Source organism: Saccostrea cucullata, unplaced genomic scaffold, assembly GCF_032062105.1.
Source record: "Saccostrea cucullata isolate Sc308-1 unplaced genomic scaffold, CSIRO_AGI_Scuc_v1 ctg11758, whole genome shotgun sequence".
In the NCBI taxonomy this organism is placed as follows: Eukaryota; Metazoa; Mollusca; class Bivalvia; order Ostreida; family Ostreidae; genus Saccostrea; species Saccostrea cuccullata.
Window position 1 is genome coordinate 1 of NW_026922948.1, and position 19,211 is coordinate 19,211.

Consider the following 19,211-nt stretch of genomic DNA (forward strand, 5'->3'; position numbering starts at 1 on the left):
CCTTGTTACATATGTGAAGTATGAAGCTCTTGCCCAAACCGTTCATAAGTTGTGGCCAAGGTTAAAGTTTTCAAAAAGTAGGTCAAACTCCAAGGTCAAAGTCAAAGGGTCAAAGTTGTTGGTATTCAATCAAATGAAAGGTTTACTCACAAGGATTATATATTTGAAGTATGAAAGCCCTAGCCCTCACCGTTCAAAAGTTATAGCCAAGGTTAAACTTTTTTCATAAGTACGGAAATCGTCAAGGTCAAAATGTCAAAGTTGTTGGTATCCAATAAAAAGATCTTGCAACAAAGAATATATACATATGTGAAATATGAAAGCCCTAGTATCTACCATTCAAAAGTTATGGCCAAAGTAAAAGTTTGAAATTTTTGTGTAAAAGTGGGTCAAACTCCAAGGTCAAGGTCAAAAGGTCAAATTTGTTGATACCCAAAGAAAGGTCTTGTCACAAGGAATACACATGTGAAATATGAATGTCATAGCTCCACTAAATCAAAAGTTATAAGCAAGATTAAAGTTTTTGTGACGGACAGACAGCTAGACTGACAGACTGACAGACGAATGGGATTTAATGTCCCCTCGCTTTAGCGAAAGCGGGGGACAACAAACTAACAGAAACAGAGATTAGGATACCAATTACCAAACATGAGAATGGAAAGTCATCTTCATCGACTATGAAAAAGCATTCAATAGCGTGAACCGAGAGAGACTGTGGAATATACTGAGGTACTATGGAGTACCCGAGAAGACTGTCTCCTTCATTCTAAACACAAATCAAGGCATGTTATACAGAGATTCGAGGTCAAGACAGGATTTCGACAAGAATGTTTGATCTTCCTCTTTGTCATTGACTGGATCATTAGAATTACCACAACAGGCATTTACAATGGTTAACAACTGACGTTCCTGACGCAACTTGACGATCTAGACTTTGTCGATGACCTGACACAATCACAGTCAGGCAGTCAGATGCAGGATACAATGAAACAACTCGCCTCTTAACAACATCAACAGGACCGGGACTCAAGATCAATTTGAAGAAAACAGAAGTGATAAACACCACTGTCCAAACACCAGTCACAGTCGGTGGTGAGTTCAGCAGAAAGGTTGGGCCCTTATCTACCTGGGGAGTGTGATCGACAGACAAGGTGGTACAGACTGGGTGGTACAGACTGTGACATGTCAAGAATTGGCAGGCAAGAAATGCATTCACAAAGTAATACATGTAGAATGTCGGGGCCTCAGAGAACATTTGCATTACTTCGATCAAAACTGCGGATCATCAACTCTAATATAAAGTCCGCCCTTTTGTATGGTGCAGAAACGTGGAGGTTGCCCAAGGCAACCATGCAGAAGATCCAGACTCAGGCGCATCTTTAACATCCGATGGCCTGAAAGGATCACAAATGAAGAACTCTGGAAGAGAGTAGGGCAGAGGAAATGGGGCTGGATTAGACAAACGCGAAGGAAGCCAACTTACTCCACCTCTGTTGATTTTTCGACGAAATCCTGGCTTACGATTGGTTGAAGACTTTGAAGTCTGTCACGCGAAGGAGGTGGATTACTTATATCCAGTCAATTGTTAGTTAATACCCAGTCGATGTAAAATTCTTTTGAAACACTTTGAACAACTCGAAATTCACGAGGTTAAATTTGTCGGGTGTCTGCAGTTGACAAAGTTAAAGTTTGAAAAATAAAAAAGGTGAAAAATAAAATTTAAAGTTTAAACAGATGAATAATAAATTATATTATAGATTTAGTTTTAACAAGAATAGATATGGGTTAACCCATATCCAAAGATATTCGACTTTTAGATTTAATATGTTTAAGAGTGTTTCATGACTTTTATGAAAATAAAACTGCACTTTCTAGTTATAGACCTTGTGTAAATTTCGTGAGTCCGTAGCATTACGGTCACCCAGTCTCCTATAATAAACAGTACACATACCTGTGTCCGCAAGTCCAGTTAGCCTTGGTCTACACACTTGCGATGGAGTTGTCAAACGGACTCCCGCGAACAGAGAAGTTACGATGGCAGACAGAACTTTTTTTCATAATTAGATCACATGAATACACAAATTCTGATTAATAAAAATTAAACGATTGTCAGTTTAGAAATCCCGGCCCAGTTCGGGTTTTGTTACACATTTTATAGTGTGAACCAATGAGAAGGAAAATAGTCTTTTCTTAGAATTTATTTAACAGTTTTGAAATTATCAAAGAGTACAAACAATGATCGTATAGTGGTTAAGAGCAAAGATAAATCGTAGATCACCGTAGATAGTATTTATAATATACAATACATAATAGTCATTTGCATATACGATAAACAAGTTATTCAATAAATGGGTCTAAATCCTGGAATTTTGACAAAACAATTTATAATCTAAACATAAGTTTTTGTAAACTGGTGGTCAGTGTCCTTGTATTAGGTAAAAGTAAGTATAACTGTAATATAAACTTTAATAATGTTCATTTATTGTTCCTGGATTGATGTCTGAAGATAGATAAACATCCTGGTATGTTATATAGTCTTTAATCCGATTAACTTGTTTATTTACTTTTACGGAAAAGTCTTACACTTCTGTATCCTTCTTGAATTAGAGGTCAATGCACTCGATAATAAGTACATTGTAAATAATTGATAATGTTTACTTTACTAATTAAAATATTTGTCTCAAACCCTATAGGTTTACAATAGGTACGCTCTCTATGTGTAGTTTGTCTACACACGTGCAGGAATCTGCTCAGGGATTGAAAATTCTGTTAATAAATTATATTACAGACTTAGAATGATTTTTTTTTTCTCTAAGAGGAAACTATATGATGATTAACGAACAATTAACATGATTTTACTATAGTTGTTGATATAGTATTTAATCAATTCATCGGTGAAAAAATATCAACCGAAGAATGACCTAGACATTCTCTGTTATCAAACATGTTTTTTAAAAAAAGCTGAGGAGGAAGGAGGGAGCGAGCGTAGGAATATTAACATTTTTTATTTGCATTTGGGGGGGAAAGTGATCTTTGGAGGAAAAATTTACATTAATCGTAGTTTCTTTTACGTATGACATACTCAACATTATTCTTATCGTGAACAATTATGTTGTATCTACTTATTAATGATGGAACTATTTTCGTCGAAATAACTTGTGTGAGTCGCCGCTGACTATAGTAATATATCTAGAACAGATATAGTAAGCACTGATCGAATATATTAAAAACCTTATCGAGCGTTCTTTTAAAGGGGGTATGATTGTATTGAAATCGATCTTGAGACAGACACTGTGTGGATATAAAATCATATTTTGTTATACCTTTAAAAAATTGTTCCTATACAATTGTATGCGAAAAAAAGTCTAACATTTTTAATGTTTTGTTGAGCGGGCATAAAAAATCGACGTGGACCGCTGACTGAGATGTTGGACCGCTCGGAGAGATGTTGGACCGCTTACGTCACAGAATGGGCGGAGCTTAATCTCATTTTCATTCGTTAGTGTTAAATAGTGACAGGCCTGATATTACATCACGGAATATGGTACAAAATACATATATGTCCAAAAAAAAAATAATGAAATGAAAGGTACCATAACAAAACATTTATTAACAGAGTTCTCGGGCAAAATGCGTTTTGTCGGACCCTCGAACCAAACTGTCTGCCTTCGGCCTAGCGGCCTCAGGCAGACAGTTTGGTTCTTGGGTCCGACAAAACGCATGTTGCCCGAGAACTCAGTCAATAAATGTATATTAATTTCCATTGCATTTACCATCTCATTTAAACTGTTTGTTTGCTCGGCACTTAACAACAGTTACTGAAGATTTTTCGTACCCCCAAAGAATCAACATTTGGCACCTTTTTATTATAGAACGTTAACTTTAAACAACATCAACACACTAAATTCAAATATTAAATAAGCTTTCTCTTGGATCTAAACTTGACAACATATTTCATATTTTGGGGGATCTTAATTTCATACTTTGAGTAGATGAAATTAAAAAAAAAAGGGACGATCCATCTTGAATTTTTAAAACTCACACGTAATTTTATCGGAATGAAAAACATGTACATGTGGTCAGTAGATTGATCGCGGCCATGTGCTTATCAGCTGATGAGGATAATTGCTGCTTATTTATAAACATTTGCACTGTACTATTATGGACACCGCGCCTACAGTGACCTACTGAAATAGGTCATTATCAGTTGGCTTTCATTGACCCTGCGGCCATTTTCCAAACATACACGCATGCACGTGGGGATATTTAATACGGTTAAATTTATTATATTGAACACATTAAATTTGCCAGATTTGAATACACTTTCAACAAGAATTTGTTATGTTTCTTTGATGAACTGATTACATGTAGCCATTGTTGGATTTCCTTGATTAATCGACGTAGATAATCGATAAACTGGTGGCCGCAAACACGGGATATAAGGTAAGAAAGTTAACTAACCCAAGATAGTTTTCAAAGCAAGCCAGATAATTGCACGTAATATCAACAATTCTAAAATTAGCCCGGTATACACATTTTATTACTTTTTGCAATCTATCCCCGATTGACCTCTGACCCAACGTGACGCCGGAGAGTGCACACATGCTTTTCTTTGTTTATTGTGTTACAGTGTGCATGTACATGTTAACAATGTACATACGAAATCGAGCACAGGTGGGACAGCATTTTCAGATTTTTGTGTCCAAGAAATATACAAACGCTCTATAATCTCGCTATTCCTTTATCTTAACTCCATTTGATTTTCATGCAGTTATGCGAATCCACGTCGACTGTTTCTGCACGTGTTTTTCTCCGTGAACTTTTCGTAATCTTGGGACCAGGGTTCTGTATATCAAAAGTAGATCTCTTAAATCTCAAGATAATAAAGTACCCCCCTCACTTAGAATCGCGCTCATTTACACTTTCAGAGGAAATGCACGGGTAAACTGTTTTTATCTTTATCTTCTACGATAATTTTTCTACACAACCATATCTGGCATGCCTGTCTTTATTTTTTTTTTATCTCCATAATCATCGTCAAAACTCTGCTCGCCGGTTGGAAAGTCAAACTCAACCATTGAATGGTATCATGTTCTAGTCTTGGGCAAAGAGCAAAATTAAAAAATCAGTGGTTTTAAAAATTCAATTCCATTGTTTAAATATTGCAATGAGTAAATAGAACTGGTTTTCGTTTGATTTTCCCTGAAAACATCTGATGTAATTTTAGAAACATGTTTTTAGCCAATCAAAATCTCTGTGCGGGATCAGCACATACCGTTCCATGGTTGAGTCGACTTTTCCAATTGGCGAGCAGAGTTTTGACGCTGTTTGCGGAAATAAACGGAAACAAGTATTAGCTTTCCTGAAAAGCTTGTCTGAAGTGGTTTGCTTAAAATCATAAAACGGAAAGGAATAATATATTATGTTATATAATTTCTTTCGTTCTATAATATATCTTCAAGAGACCATGCGTAATCAATATTGTATACAATAACTGTACAAAGAACTTTAAATTGAAGCTCTAGCTGGCTCCAGGATCATGAAACAAACTAAAACTTAACTGAAATTTTTAATCGCCGATAAAATATTTATTAATTATGGAATTTATTTTTTCATTTGCACATACCAACATCTCTGTGAAACAATATTAAAAATATTCCTAAACCTAACCCTTCTGGTCTGCTTGACTTTTACAACAATTTATTATAAAATAAAGATTTTGATCGACTTAGGATTAAGATGTTTCAAGATCCCGGGTCAGCATTTTTCAAGTAATTTCAAATTTTTTTTTTCAACTAAAGATATGTTTTATATCTTAAATGACTTAACTGATTTTTTATTCAACAAACAAAGTAAAATGAAGGTTGTAAATGATGAAATCAATGGGAAGATCTTTGATCACTTAATGGGCACGTATAACCCTAACCCCAATCCTAACGATAACAATCTTGGCAGAGCGTTACACATGCTGACCATTCCCCTGCTGTTGTTGAAAGCTTTCATTGCTTCTCAAACCATTTGATGTACAATGATTCTCTACTTAACACTGTTACGCAATTGATTGATGAAATTCTGAACTGAAGCATCTGGGAAAGAAACAAGAAGGTGCATATTAATTTAAAATGTAATATCGTCCAAAATATAATCGTTTGATAGGAGTGAAGTATAACACTTCAGCAACATACAAATCTATTTACACAATACAGAATAAAAAGCGAACTTGAATATTTGTTAAGGAAACTGAAAAGGCACCAAAAATTTTGATAAAACATTATAGTGATGTAGTGTGTTTCCTTCCTGAAGTTGACCATGACAGTGACGACGAGGCTTGACTCATTAAATAGCCAGTTTTGACTATGACTATGCTCCTATCAATTGACATATTGACACTGTTTGTATGATTGTATTTAAATTGTGTATTTATTTCATATAAACATGTGCATTTATCCTACCCTTTTCTAAAAACTTTTACCTACCCCATGCATTGCTACGGGTTTCTACTTATTGTTCACTTACCACTCATTCTCCAACTATTCTTCACGTTCACTTTTCTTGTTTCTTACTATCCCTCTTTTCTCTCACTACAGCATCGCACAGGCGCGTAGCCAGCATTGAAATGAAGTGTACGCAGAAAATGGTCGGGGGTCTGGGGGCCGCCCTGAGGCCCCCAGTGGGTCCAGGGCGAAGCCCTGGTGGGGGACCAGGGGGTAAAGCCCCCGGAATCTCCTGGATTCTACGAAAATTTTCATTCCTTCAAAAGAAATCACGCTACATCTCTTTTCACAAGCAAACACTTGGCTATAAGTTATACTTCCATGGATACTTCAGGAAGAGAAGGATAATTTGATCAAATTAATTTACGAATATATTGGTATTGGAAAAAAAGTTTCCAAGTGTGACAAGATAAAACAGAGAAGTAATTTAATAAGTTATCATTGGAGTTAAAGTATTTCAAAATATAAACGGGGGTGTGGGTCTTTTGATAACCTTTATATTCTGATAGCTTAAACAATGTGAGAGTACTTAAATTCTATAAATTGGTAAAATCAGTAAAAGAAGATATTCATAAATGATCTATATTTTCAGGCGCGTAGCCAGCATTGAAATGAAGTGTACGCAGAAAATGGTCGGGGGTCTGGGGGCCGCCCTGAGGCCCCCAGTGGGTCCAGGGCGAAGCCCTGGTGGGGGACCAGGGGGTAAAGCCCCCGGAATCTCCTGGATTCTACGAAAATTTTCATTCCTTCAAAAGAAATCACGCTACATCTCTTTTCACAAGCAAACACTTGGCTATAAGTTATACTTCCATGGATACTTCAGGAAGAGAAGGATAATTTGATCAAATTAATTTACGAATACTGGCAGTATATTGGAATTAGAAAAAAAGTTTCCAAGTGTGACAAGATAAAACAGAGAAGTAATTTAATAAGTTATCATTGGAGTTAAAGTATTTCAAAATATAAACGGGGGTGTGGGTCTTTTGATAACCTTTATATTCTGATAGCTTAAACAATGTGAGAGTACTTAAATTCTATAAATTGGTAAAATCAGTAAAAGAAGATATTCATAAATGATCTATATTTTTATTTACTTTGTTCAGTAATTTGAATTTTGCCATTTTTTTGTTTATCAATATCTATTCATTACTTCAATGGAAATTCTTGTATAGTCGTCCAAGACCCTTGTAACTTTTTCTTTAGATCAATGTCACTTAGATCGCTTTCCTTCATTAAATACATGTATTTGTCCGGATAATCAGGATTACGCGGATTAACAGTTGAAAATTTTCGTTCAACGCTATTTTCTTACTCAAGAATTTTATTTTGGAATTCATTTTGTAAAAGACTGGATTTTAACGATATTCTGAACAAAATTTGAATAGAAACAATAAGACGTAAAATAATTTGAAAGACAGATAATGCCTCTTTTTCTCCGAATAAATCTCTCTCTTTCTTTTTTATTCTTTTTTTTTTTTTTTTTTTTTTTTTTGGAAAATGATGTGTACGCACTTGCGTACTTGCGTATAGGCAGCTACGCGCCTGTCGCACCATAGCGCCCTCCTTTTACGCTTTGTTTACTCAACCGTTACGCTTTATGAATGAAGTCGACATTCCTGTCTGCCGTTGTAACGTTGAATTTTGACCCGGGTTGAAAATTGACCCGGGGGTCATTTTTCAACGTTGAATACTGAGACTGAAGGTGTTGAATTAAGACCCTAATCCGTTGAAAACTGAGCCGGGTCGTGGAATTTTGATCATGAAACCGGTTCAAAATTCAACAGCATAAAAACACATATTTATGATATTGTTTTCACTACCGTGATTTAATTCATAGGTATGAGGCCCCGTTTTGGTATTTACTGCAAAAAGTAATATCCCCTATTTGAATAAGTGATATCACCTATTCCAATAGATGATATCACCTATTTGATTTGAATTTGTGATATCACCAATTCGAAAAGGTGATATCACTTATTCGATTGGGTGATATCACCTTTTCCCGTCGAACATCTGTAGTTTTTTTTTTTTTTTTTTTTTTTTTGTTTTGTTTTTTTTTTTTTTGCTTACAAATTAATTTATTTCACTTATATATCATGTATACAACAAGAAAATCGTAGAAAATGCATGAAAACTGGGTAGTCCGAATTTTCTTGGTTCCAGTGTAGTATAATGTATATTATAGGGAGCATTCATTAATGACTGTTATAAGAAACTCAAATAGGTAATATCACCATTTCGAATAGGTGATACCGGTACCACTTATTCAAATAGGTGATAGCATCTATTTAGCACGAAAAGGTGATATCACCTTTAATTCTAAGCTCTCTGATTGGCTCAAACTTGATCACATGATTAAGTATATAACAGCATAAAGACTTGAGTTACTATTTATAGAATCTGAAATGCATATTGACTTCATGTTTTTTTTCTTGTGATCATATAGTTTACTATATTGCAGGAGTCCTTTTACAAAATTTCATTAAAGTGAGCGACACCCCCCTCCCTACCTGGAGATAATTTTTTGTAAAACAGAAATAGTATTGATTTCTCAATTAAAGATAATACAGAGTATGACTTGATGTTTCTGAAAAAAAAAATTACTACAACTTGTATTAATATTTTTTAATGTTGCGTAATTGGTGAAACGTATCAATGCCTTTAAGTCTTGAATTAGGATCAAAATGTACTTTATATTAAAACATATTGGATATCTTTGTCAAAAATTGCTACAAGACATAATCAATTAAATAAATTAGTATTCTGAATAACTAAATCCTCTATAATTACTCAATCAATGTATAAAACGAAATACATTTATTTAATATTAAATAGCAACAGCTTAATTTATGCTGATCTCTAGTCTCAAAGTCTTGAAGAGAGAAAACTTCTGCCTTATTCCCATTTTTTAAAAAAATTTGTTTTGTCAATCTATGTGATAAAATGATTTATATTCGATAATAATGTGAAACTTTACATTCCTATTTAATTGATTTTACAACCAATTCTAGTTTGTCATATTTTCCAGAATGCAATCATGGCAATTATTGAAAAAGAATTTTAAAAACATCGCATAGGAGATCATAGAGATAAAATTATGTAATAAGATGAGAAGTTTATCGAATAGGAATCGTATTTTTTTTCGAATAGAAATGATGTTTTCGAACAACAACTTTATTGCATATAAACCAAATAATTATCGATTGAAAAAGATAGAATTGTCGAATAGGAATGACAAAATTAACGACTAGCAACCGATTGTTTTAAATATTAATGACATCGAATAGGAAACGTACGACGGCGTATTCGTGCCATTTTAACAATGTAATTTTTTTTTTAAATCGTATGAACGATTTTAAAAAACGTTTGTACGATTTAACAAATTGTTTGTACAATTTAATAAATCGTTTGTACAATTTAATAAATCGTTTGTACAATTTAATATGTCGTTTGTACTATTTAATAAGTCGGTTTTACGATCAAATAAGCCGTTTGTACGATTTAAAGATTGTTTGTACAATTTAGTAAATTGTTTTTACAATTTAATAAATCCTTTGTACAATTTGTTTTTTAAATCGTTTGTTCAATTTATTAAATCGTTTGTACCATTTATTAAATCGTACAAACTATTTTTTTTAAATCGTATAAACGTTTTCATAAATCGTAAAAACGGTTTCCTAAACTGTTAAAACGATTTATAAAAAACGTACTAACTATTTTGATAAATCGTATGAACGATTTAATAAATTGTACAAACGATTAACAAACAAATTGTACAAACGATTTATTAAATTGTACAAACGTTTTCTTAAATCGTTCAAACGATTTAAAAAAAAAATTCTACATTGTTAAAATGGCACGCATACGCCGTCGTACCTATTCGTTGTTTTGTAGTTATTTATGGATGCCATGGGTTTTGGAAAGTATTTTCAAAAATAAAGTTGTCATGCTTGAAGCAGTGGCGTAGCATCGTTTTTGAAAGTGGGGGGGGGGGGGGGCAGCCGGAGAAAATTATTTTTACTTACCTAAAAAAGTTGACAAGCAAAAAAAAGGGGGAGGGGGGTTGAAAGTTGTCCAAAGTCGAAAATCCTATTTCATGGGGGGGGGGGGGGGGGTTAGAGGCTAACTTTTTTCAGTGTCAACTACTTTCAGTACCAATTCTAATACTTCATTTTCGACACATCACTAAAACTGGGGGGGGGGGGGAGGGGGCAACCAGGTTTTAAATTAAAATTTGATATAGTATAGGTAAGGTTGAAAAAAAGTGGGGGGCCAGCCCCCCCCCCGCCCCCCCCCACTATTGCTACGCCCCTGCGAAGATAACTGAAACCGTGCATTGATCAAAAGTACATATATATACGGGGTGATACTGTATGTTTATTTCTATTATTCTTGAAAAGGGAAAAAAATTAAACCGAAATATAAATAAAGTGATACTGATAAATCCCGTAAAACAACTTCCCAGCTAAAAAAAAATGTTCAAACTTTCAGATGGGGTCAATATTCAACAGGGTCAATTTTCAACTTGTTGACGTCATCAGGTGTAAGAAAAAAAATTATCAAGCTGTTGAAAAATGACCCCGGGTATAAATTCAACGACTTTTAGTCTCAATATTCAACGTTGAAAAATGACCCCGGTTCAATATTCAACGTTGAAAAATGACCCCCGGATCAATTTTCAACTCGTGTCAATATTCAACGTTACACCGTCGCTGCACGAGAGTTAGCTGTCTTAGCTTGTTTAGATTTGGTGTCTTAGATCATGGGTAATGATCTAATGACATATCGTGCGGCGATTGGAAATTATTACTCCGTGTGTCACAAGATAACCATACGGAGAAAAAGATTTTTTATTTTTAAATACGGCAAACAAATAAGAAGAGTACTGTTTTTCCTCTTCCAAGTACATGATTTGATCACTAGAAACATACTTAATATCCAAAATTTTCTTCTCCTCATGACTTTACTCCTTTTATATAATGATATTGCGGAAAATCCTGGTCCTGAACTAAACGTAAATGGTTTATCAATTTTTCATATGAATTGTAGAAGTATACGACACAAATTAGACAAGATAGTGAACTACTTTGAATTGAACGATATTTTATGTTTTACTGAGACCCATTTAAATGAACTAGTAAACACAGAGAATTTAACAATTGAAGGTTACAATACTCCATTTAGATTAGACAGAACTAGTCATGGCGGTGGAATCCTTATTTATATAAGAGAAGGCCTAGTCGCTCTGAGACGCCATGATTTTGAAAATGCGTTTGATGAAACAATATGGGTTGAAATAAAGTTAAAATCAAAAAGTGTTTTTTTATGCACCATCTATAGACCCCTGAAACATCCAAGGTTGAATTCTGGAATCGACTTGAGATCTCAATCGGAAGGGCTCTAGATGAATCTAATAATTTAGTATTAAATGGTGATTGGAATATAGATTTCAGTAAAAAGCTTCCAGCCAACGTAAATGATCTAATAATGACATATAATCTCACAAACTATATTACCGAGCCAACAAGAGTGACAAATATGACATCGACTTGTATTGATCCCATTCTTATCACAGATACCCTTGATTGCCTTGAATCAGGAACTATCGATATAGACAAAACTATAAGTGATCACAAAGCAACCTATATTATATTCAAACTAGACACAGCGATTAAAAATACGTATGTTCGAAAGATTTTCCAGTACAAAAGAGCTAATTTTGATCTATTTAGAACGGATATGAATGAAACAAATTGGGATGAAATTTTAAATAGCAAAGATGTTGACGTTGATGTAGTTAAATTTAACGAAAAAATTTCAAAATTGGTGAATGAACACATCCCACAAAAAGATGTAATAGTAAGACCGGACGATAAACCTTGGTTCAACTCTGAAATTAGGAAAGAAATAAACTTGCGCGAAAAATTTAGAAAAGCTTACAGAAAATCAAAAAATGAGGAAGATAAAGCAAAATACCGTAAACAAAGAAATAAAGTTAATAATTTTAAAAAGAAACTAGAAGAAGAATACTTATTAAACCTAAATGAATCATTAAATCATCTAAATTGTACAAACTCCAAAACTTATTGGCAGATAGTTCGCAGATTATTGAAAGGTTCCAAGCCGTCACACTCCGTTCCTCCACTAAAAGAAAATAATGATTATGTATTTACAGATGAAGAAAAATGTGAAGTACTGAATGCTTATTTCTGTAAAGTTTCTTCTAATGATAACATAGATAAAGACCTCCCTGAATTCGAATCAAGAACAGAAGCCAGACTTGAAAATATAGTAATAAACGAAAACGAAATTGTCGATATTATTGGAACTCTAGATCCAAAAAAAGCCTCTGGTCCAGACAACTTCAGTCATATCTTAATAAAAGAAATAAGTAATGAGATTGCAATCCCGCTAGAAATCATCTTTAATAAATCTCTGAGAACTGGGAAATTTCCATGTGCTTGGAAACATGCTAATGTAATACCTGTTTTTAAGAAGGGTGAGAAATCAAACCCATCCAACTACAGACCCATTTCCTTATTGAGTTGCATAGGGAAAATTTTTGAAAGGGTAATGTTTTAATACATTTATAATCATTTAGTATCACATAAACTTTTATACAACTTACTAGCTGGATTTATGCGTAACCATTCAACTGTTACCCAATTAATAGAAATTTATCATAACATCTGTATTGCCCTAGACAATAAAGAAATCACGTGCTTTGCCTTTTGCGATATTAGCAAGGCATTTGACACAGTTTGGTTAAAAGGATTGAAATACAAATTAGAAAAATATGGGTTTGTGGGAGAGGTTCTTGTGTGGCTAAATGATTATCTCACTAGTAGATCACAACAGGTCAAAATAAAATCATCAAGTTCTTCCGTAGGAAAAACCAAAGCAGGAGTTCCCCAGGGCTCTGTGCTTGGTCCTTTACTTTTTTTAATCTATATTAATGACCTGCCATGTGGACTCTTAGGTCTCTCTAGATTATTTGCAGATGATACATCTGTGTCCAATACTTCCAAAAACTTGCAGGACTTGGAAAGATTTACTAATTATGATCTAGAACAGATTAATGAATGGTCAAAAAATTGGGTTGTAAAATTTAATCCCGATAAAACCAAAATATTAATATTTGGTTGTAAAGAAGACGAATTATCCAATCTAAGATTTAAATTTGACAATAAAGAAATAGTCCCATCCTCTACTCATTGTCACCTTGGACTAATCTTTTCAAATTCTGGGAAGTGGACAAACCATATTGACAATATTATTAAAAAGACCTCAAAAGAAATTGCTGTTCTTCGGAAACTGAAATTAACGTTAAATCGTGACTTTTTAAATAAGATGTATATTACTTTTATTAGACCCCTATTTGAATATGCATCAGAAGTATGGGATAATATTACCGCAGCTGACTGTGATAGGCTGGAGAAATTACAATTAGAAGCTGCGCGTATTGTCACAGGCCTTCCTATTTATGCTTCTCGTAAATCTCTTTTTTTTGAAACGGGATGGGAAACTCTTGCTTGTAGACGGGAAAGGAGAAAATTATGTTTAATGTATAAAATAAAACATGGCCTCGCACCAGAATATTTACTAAATCTATTACCCCCTGAAGTTTCTCAAACTACCCATTATGATCTACGAAATAGTAATAATATTGTTATTCCCCAATGTAGAACAAATTTATTAAAAAACTCATTTTTTCCATCTACAATATCAGCATGGAATGCATTGCCTACCGAGACTAGAAACCTTGACACTATAAATGCTTTTAAAAAGAGACTCTCTAAAGGTGATCCTCCCCCAAAATATCTTTCTTATGGCGACAAAAAATGGAATTCAATTTTAACCAGAATGAGGCACAATGTAAGCCTCCTTAAGGCAGATCTTTTTAAGTTTAAACTTTCAGACAATACCAAGTGTTCTTGTGGATATATTAATGAAAACACTGAGCATTTCATCCTCTATTGTAAAAATTATACTGAAATAAGAAAAGAATTATTCCATACTATAAAAAATAACAAAGGAGAAATAGACCTTGATAAAATACTTTTTGGGGACCCAAACTTGGGTCAACAAAATAATATCAATATTATTAAAGCCGTACATAAATATATTAAAAATTCGAAAAGATTTTTTGAACAGTAAGCGTAACTACATGTATTCTGTATCCTTAAAATCCCCTTCCTTCTTTCATCCTTCCTTGCACTCCTTTTCCCTACCTTTCTTATCTCTCTGCACCCTTTTCTTCCTTTTTTTTGCATTGTAGATTTATTTGTTGTTCATCACGTGTATATAAATTTGTTTTTCTTTGTTGACATTTGTCCTCGCAAGGTGTACTAGATTAAACTATATTTCAGTTAATTTTTATGTTTCTGTACATTTTCTTTTTTCATTGGGTCAACAAAATGATATCAATATTGTTAAAGCTGTACATAAATATATTAAAAAATCAAAAAGATTTTATGAATAACCAGTGTAACCATTTTGTATCCTTAATTTATAATCCCCCCTTTTATTTCTTCTCTCCATGCACTCCCATCCCCTTCTTTTCTTATCTCTCTGCACCACTTTCTTCTTCTTCCTCTTTTTTTTTTTTTTAATATATAATTGTATTTCTTGCTTGTACATCACGTGTATATATTCTCGTTATTTTTGTTTGTGTTGGAGAGGACAATCTAAGTTGGTATAACTTGTGTCCAATCCCATTGATTGTGTTCAATAAAATATGTTTAAATCAAAACTTGAATGAGACATTTTTTTCTGTTTTCACTGCATACTAGTAAAACAATGTCAAGGTATAATTTTACTGAAAATAAGCAATCAATTATTTAGCCATAACATGTAAAATGACTTAATCTTTGATACACAACTCGAAACAGTGAGATTTATATACATTGTAATAGACATTTTGAAGCGGCGGACACGCTCAAAGATGAAAGCACGGATTTTACTAAAGACAAGATCATTCAGTAATGTAAATAAAAGCTCATTTTCTCCTGGGACGAACTACATGCGTCTTTGGAGATTATGCATGTATCGAAATTTCAACCATCGAACTATCTAAACAATTTCATGGAACGACTGCATAAATAAGCCCTGGTTAAATCTAGTACTGTCTGACGCCGTGACGTCAGACAACAAAGACAACCATCTCCGCAAACGGAAACAAAAACAACCATACTATGTATGGTTGTGTAGATTATGTATCGTAGAAGACAATGGTAATAAACAGTTTGACAGTGTATTTCCTCTGAAAGTGTAAATGAATGCGTTTCTGAGGGAAGGGGTACTTAGTGTAATTTGGAGTTACCTTGTGTACGTTATTATTATACTATGGGTTAAAATTTTATTACCGAAACAAGTGCCTGTTGACTTAGATGGGGCATTTTATTTGGACGGGATTTTCAATTATCCTTCGGGCGAATTTGAACATCCAATTTTCTGTTAAAAATCACAGATGATACATAACGCACAACTACCTACATAATCACATGCTTAATTTTCATTCATTTAACTAACAACCGATTTATCTATTTCAGATGAAATGTGAAAGAAACAAGTGTTCAACATGTAGGCGGTGTTTACTAGTAAAGGGATTCCTTTGTTTAGTAGCCATTAGTCTGATCATGACGATTTTGTACGTTCTTCTATTTTATGAGAATTATACTGATTCCATGGCCATTCATAATGTGAAATTTTATAGTCATACGCATTCATATGTGACTACATTTTCTAATATGACACTTCCTAAGCATAAGCAAAAAACCATTGCAGTATGGACAACTTTTTTCGGACATGCATGGTTAGATAATATTAAATTTGTCTTATCAAAATGTCGTTATAAATGTCAAGCCACTGGAAGAGAGGGACTAGCCCAAAGTGATGCAGTATTCTTTCATTATCACAGATATGATCTTGATGTACAAGATTTGCCAAAGAGAAACGTACTGAATCAAATTTGGATTCTTTATTTACTTGAACCAACAACGTACATAGAACGTGATATCGTTGTATTAAATGGTCTCTTCAACTGGACTATGTCATATAGAAGAGATTCGACTGTATTTGCACCCTATGGATCCTTCGTAGAAAGACCTTCCACAAAATACTTAAAGCCATTTTCAAATAGAAAAAAGTTTGCTTTTGCTGTTTTTAGTCGCTGTAATGACAACGGCAAACGTTATCGAATTGTGAGAGAATTGCAGAAATATATCAATATAGATATTTTTGGTTCTTGTGGTTCACTGAAATGTGATACGAAGTTCCAGCAATGTTTGTCAACAGAACGGGCGCAAGATTATTTCTTCAGATTATCATTTGAAAATTCTCACTGCAAGGATTACGTCACGGAAAAACTATGGTTTCCCTTAAAGCAAGGCGTGATACCGGTAGTAAATTGGGCCAGAGACCAAAAAGATACCAGAGTCAACTCAAGTCACGTGATAAATATATATGACTTTAACAGTATTAAAGATCTAGTGAAATACCTGAAATCCGTCGCAACCAATGAAACATTATACAATGGCTACTTTTCTTGGAGGAAAACTTTAGATGTGGAGACATCTCATTTTCACGCATTTTGTAATCTCTGCAAAAAGCTGCACCAGCCTCGCATCCCGAGACAAGTATACTCTGATCTTGATGGCTGGGTGTCCAGTGATATTTGTCCGAGATATAAGGTAAACCTCAGTCATGAATTATAATAGACATCGTAACATGCTTTATTTACGAGAATATGATCTATGGGCATTTTATCCTGACAAATTATAAATGCAATTTCTGTTTCAGTTTGTGCAGCACCTTGCAGGATATATTGACAGATGGATACTCTTTCCAATCGGACTATAAGTCTGTAATATTTATCGACTATAAATCTTGTACTACTTTAAGTGTACTATTACTTTAAGTCAACTGTTAATGGATTATAAGTCTACTATTACTTGTACTCAGCTGTAATGGACTATAGATCTACTGTTAATGGACTATAAGTCTACTTTTACTTTAAGTCAACTGTTAATGGACTATAAGTCTACTGTTACTTTAAGTCAATTGTTAATGGACCATAGGTCTACTGTTAATAAACTACTCTACTATTTATCGACTATAAGTCTACATTTATCAAGTTAACCTTTTTAGCTCACATGAGCTGAAAGCTCAAGTAAGCTTTTCTGATCACATTTTGTCTGTAGTGTGTCTGTCTGTAAACTTTTAACATTTTCGACTTATTCTCGAGAACCACTAAGCCAATTTCAACCAAACTTGCCATAAGCATCCTTGGGTTAAGGGGATTCAAGTTTTTCAAATGAAGGGCCCAGCCCTTTCTCAGGGGGATATAATTAAGAAATAGTGAACATTTGGTGGCATGTTTGAAAAGTCTTCTCAAGAACCACTGGGTCGGGAAAGATGAAACTAATGTGGAAGCATTCTCAAGTAGTGTAGATTCAAGTTTGTTCAAATCATGACCCTCTGGGATAAGGTGGGACCACAATGGACGATCAAAGGTTTAAATAGAAATATATGGGAACAATCTTTAAAATCTTCTTCTCAACAACAGCAAAGCCATGATTAGTCATATTTATATGGAAGCATCCTTAGATAGTGTAGATTCAAGTTCGGGGCTACAATGGACAATCAAAGATTTACATCGTCCTCTGGTAGTGTAGATGCAGATTTGTTAAAATCATGACCCCTAGGGGTGTAGGTGGGACCACAATAAAAGTAAAAACTTAAAGGGAAAAAAACCACAGTCAGAATATATCTAACCATCTTAGTTAGTGTAGATTTAAATTAATGTAGATTCAGGTTTGTTCTAATCATATCCCTCTCTTAGGGTTTGGACGTTTTAAACAATTACTGAATTGATTTTTGCTTGTTCTTAGCCACAGTGCTCAGGTGAGCGATGTGGCCCATGGGCCTCTTATTGTTATGAAATGATTAGAAAAGTATATTTTAATGATCATGCACAATTAACTCCAGAGTTTTGTATAAAAGAAAACATCATGCAGCATAAATTGTTCAAAATAAATACCCATGCAGTAAATCAGAAAACTACAAATCTGTGTCTGTTTTTGATGGCTCCCTGGAAATTCTTTCAAGGGAGCAATAATTGAGTGAAGATTATGTGAATAGGCTGCTATGTTTACAGTTTTTATATGTAATGAGTTTCTTTGGGTATCAACATATTCTCTTGACCGTAGAGTTTGACATACCTTTGTAAAACTTTATCTTATTCCAAGTTTGACCATAACTTCTGAACAGTTGCAACTACGGAGCTCTGTAGCTGGTATATTTTTTGCCTTGTCCGTCATCCGTCTGTCCAGCTGTTTGTCTGTTAATACTACTAGTATTTGTCTGCAAAAACTTTAACCTTGATCTTAACTTTTGATCGGTTTGAGCTATATAGCTTTAATATATTATGTGTGTATTCCTTGTGACAATACCTTTCATAGAGTGAGAATGTATTCGACCTCTTGACCTTCAAAGTTGGTGTTTTGGCCTTGCCAAAAAAAAAACTTCAAACTTTAACCTTGGCCTTAACTTTTTTGTATAGTTGATGGCTTGATGCTAGGGCTTTTAACTTCATATACTAGTAATCATGTATGTATTATGAAGACCTTTTCTTGGGTGTAAATATCTTTGTCCTTGAGTCCTTGACCTTAGAGTTTGACAAACTCAATATAAATCTTTAACATACGTTATAACTTT

At 33.9% G+C, this 19,211-nt stretch overlaps 1 protein-coding gene across 2 annotated transcripts; it reads left to right on the plus strand.

Annotated features, from left to right (window-relative positions):
• The first annotated feature begins 4,178 nt into the window (after positions 1-4,178).
• Positions 4,179-17,390, plus strand: LOC134262859 (alpha-(1,3)-fucosyltransferase C-like). 2 transcript variants are annotated; one of them, XM_062745182.1, is made up of 4 exons: positions 4,179-4,443; positions 16,046-16,143; positions 16,414-17,185; positions 17,295-17,390. In XM_062745182.1, the coding sequence occupies exons 2-4, from the start codon at positions 16,046-16,048 to the stop codon at positions 17,352-17,354; spliced, it is 930 nt and encodes a 309-aa protein (XP_062601166.1). In that variant the 5' UTR covers positions 4,179-4,443; the 3' UTR covers positions 17,355-17,390. The 2 variants fall into 2 exon arrangements, with proteins under 2 accessions (XP_062601166.1, XP_062601165.1); XM_062745181.1 differs by having other exon boundaries at positions 16,046-17,185.
• The last annotated feature ends 1,821 nt before the right edge of the window (positions 17,391-19,211 follow it).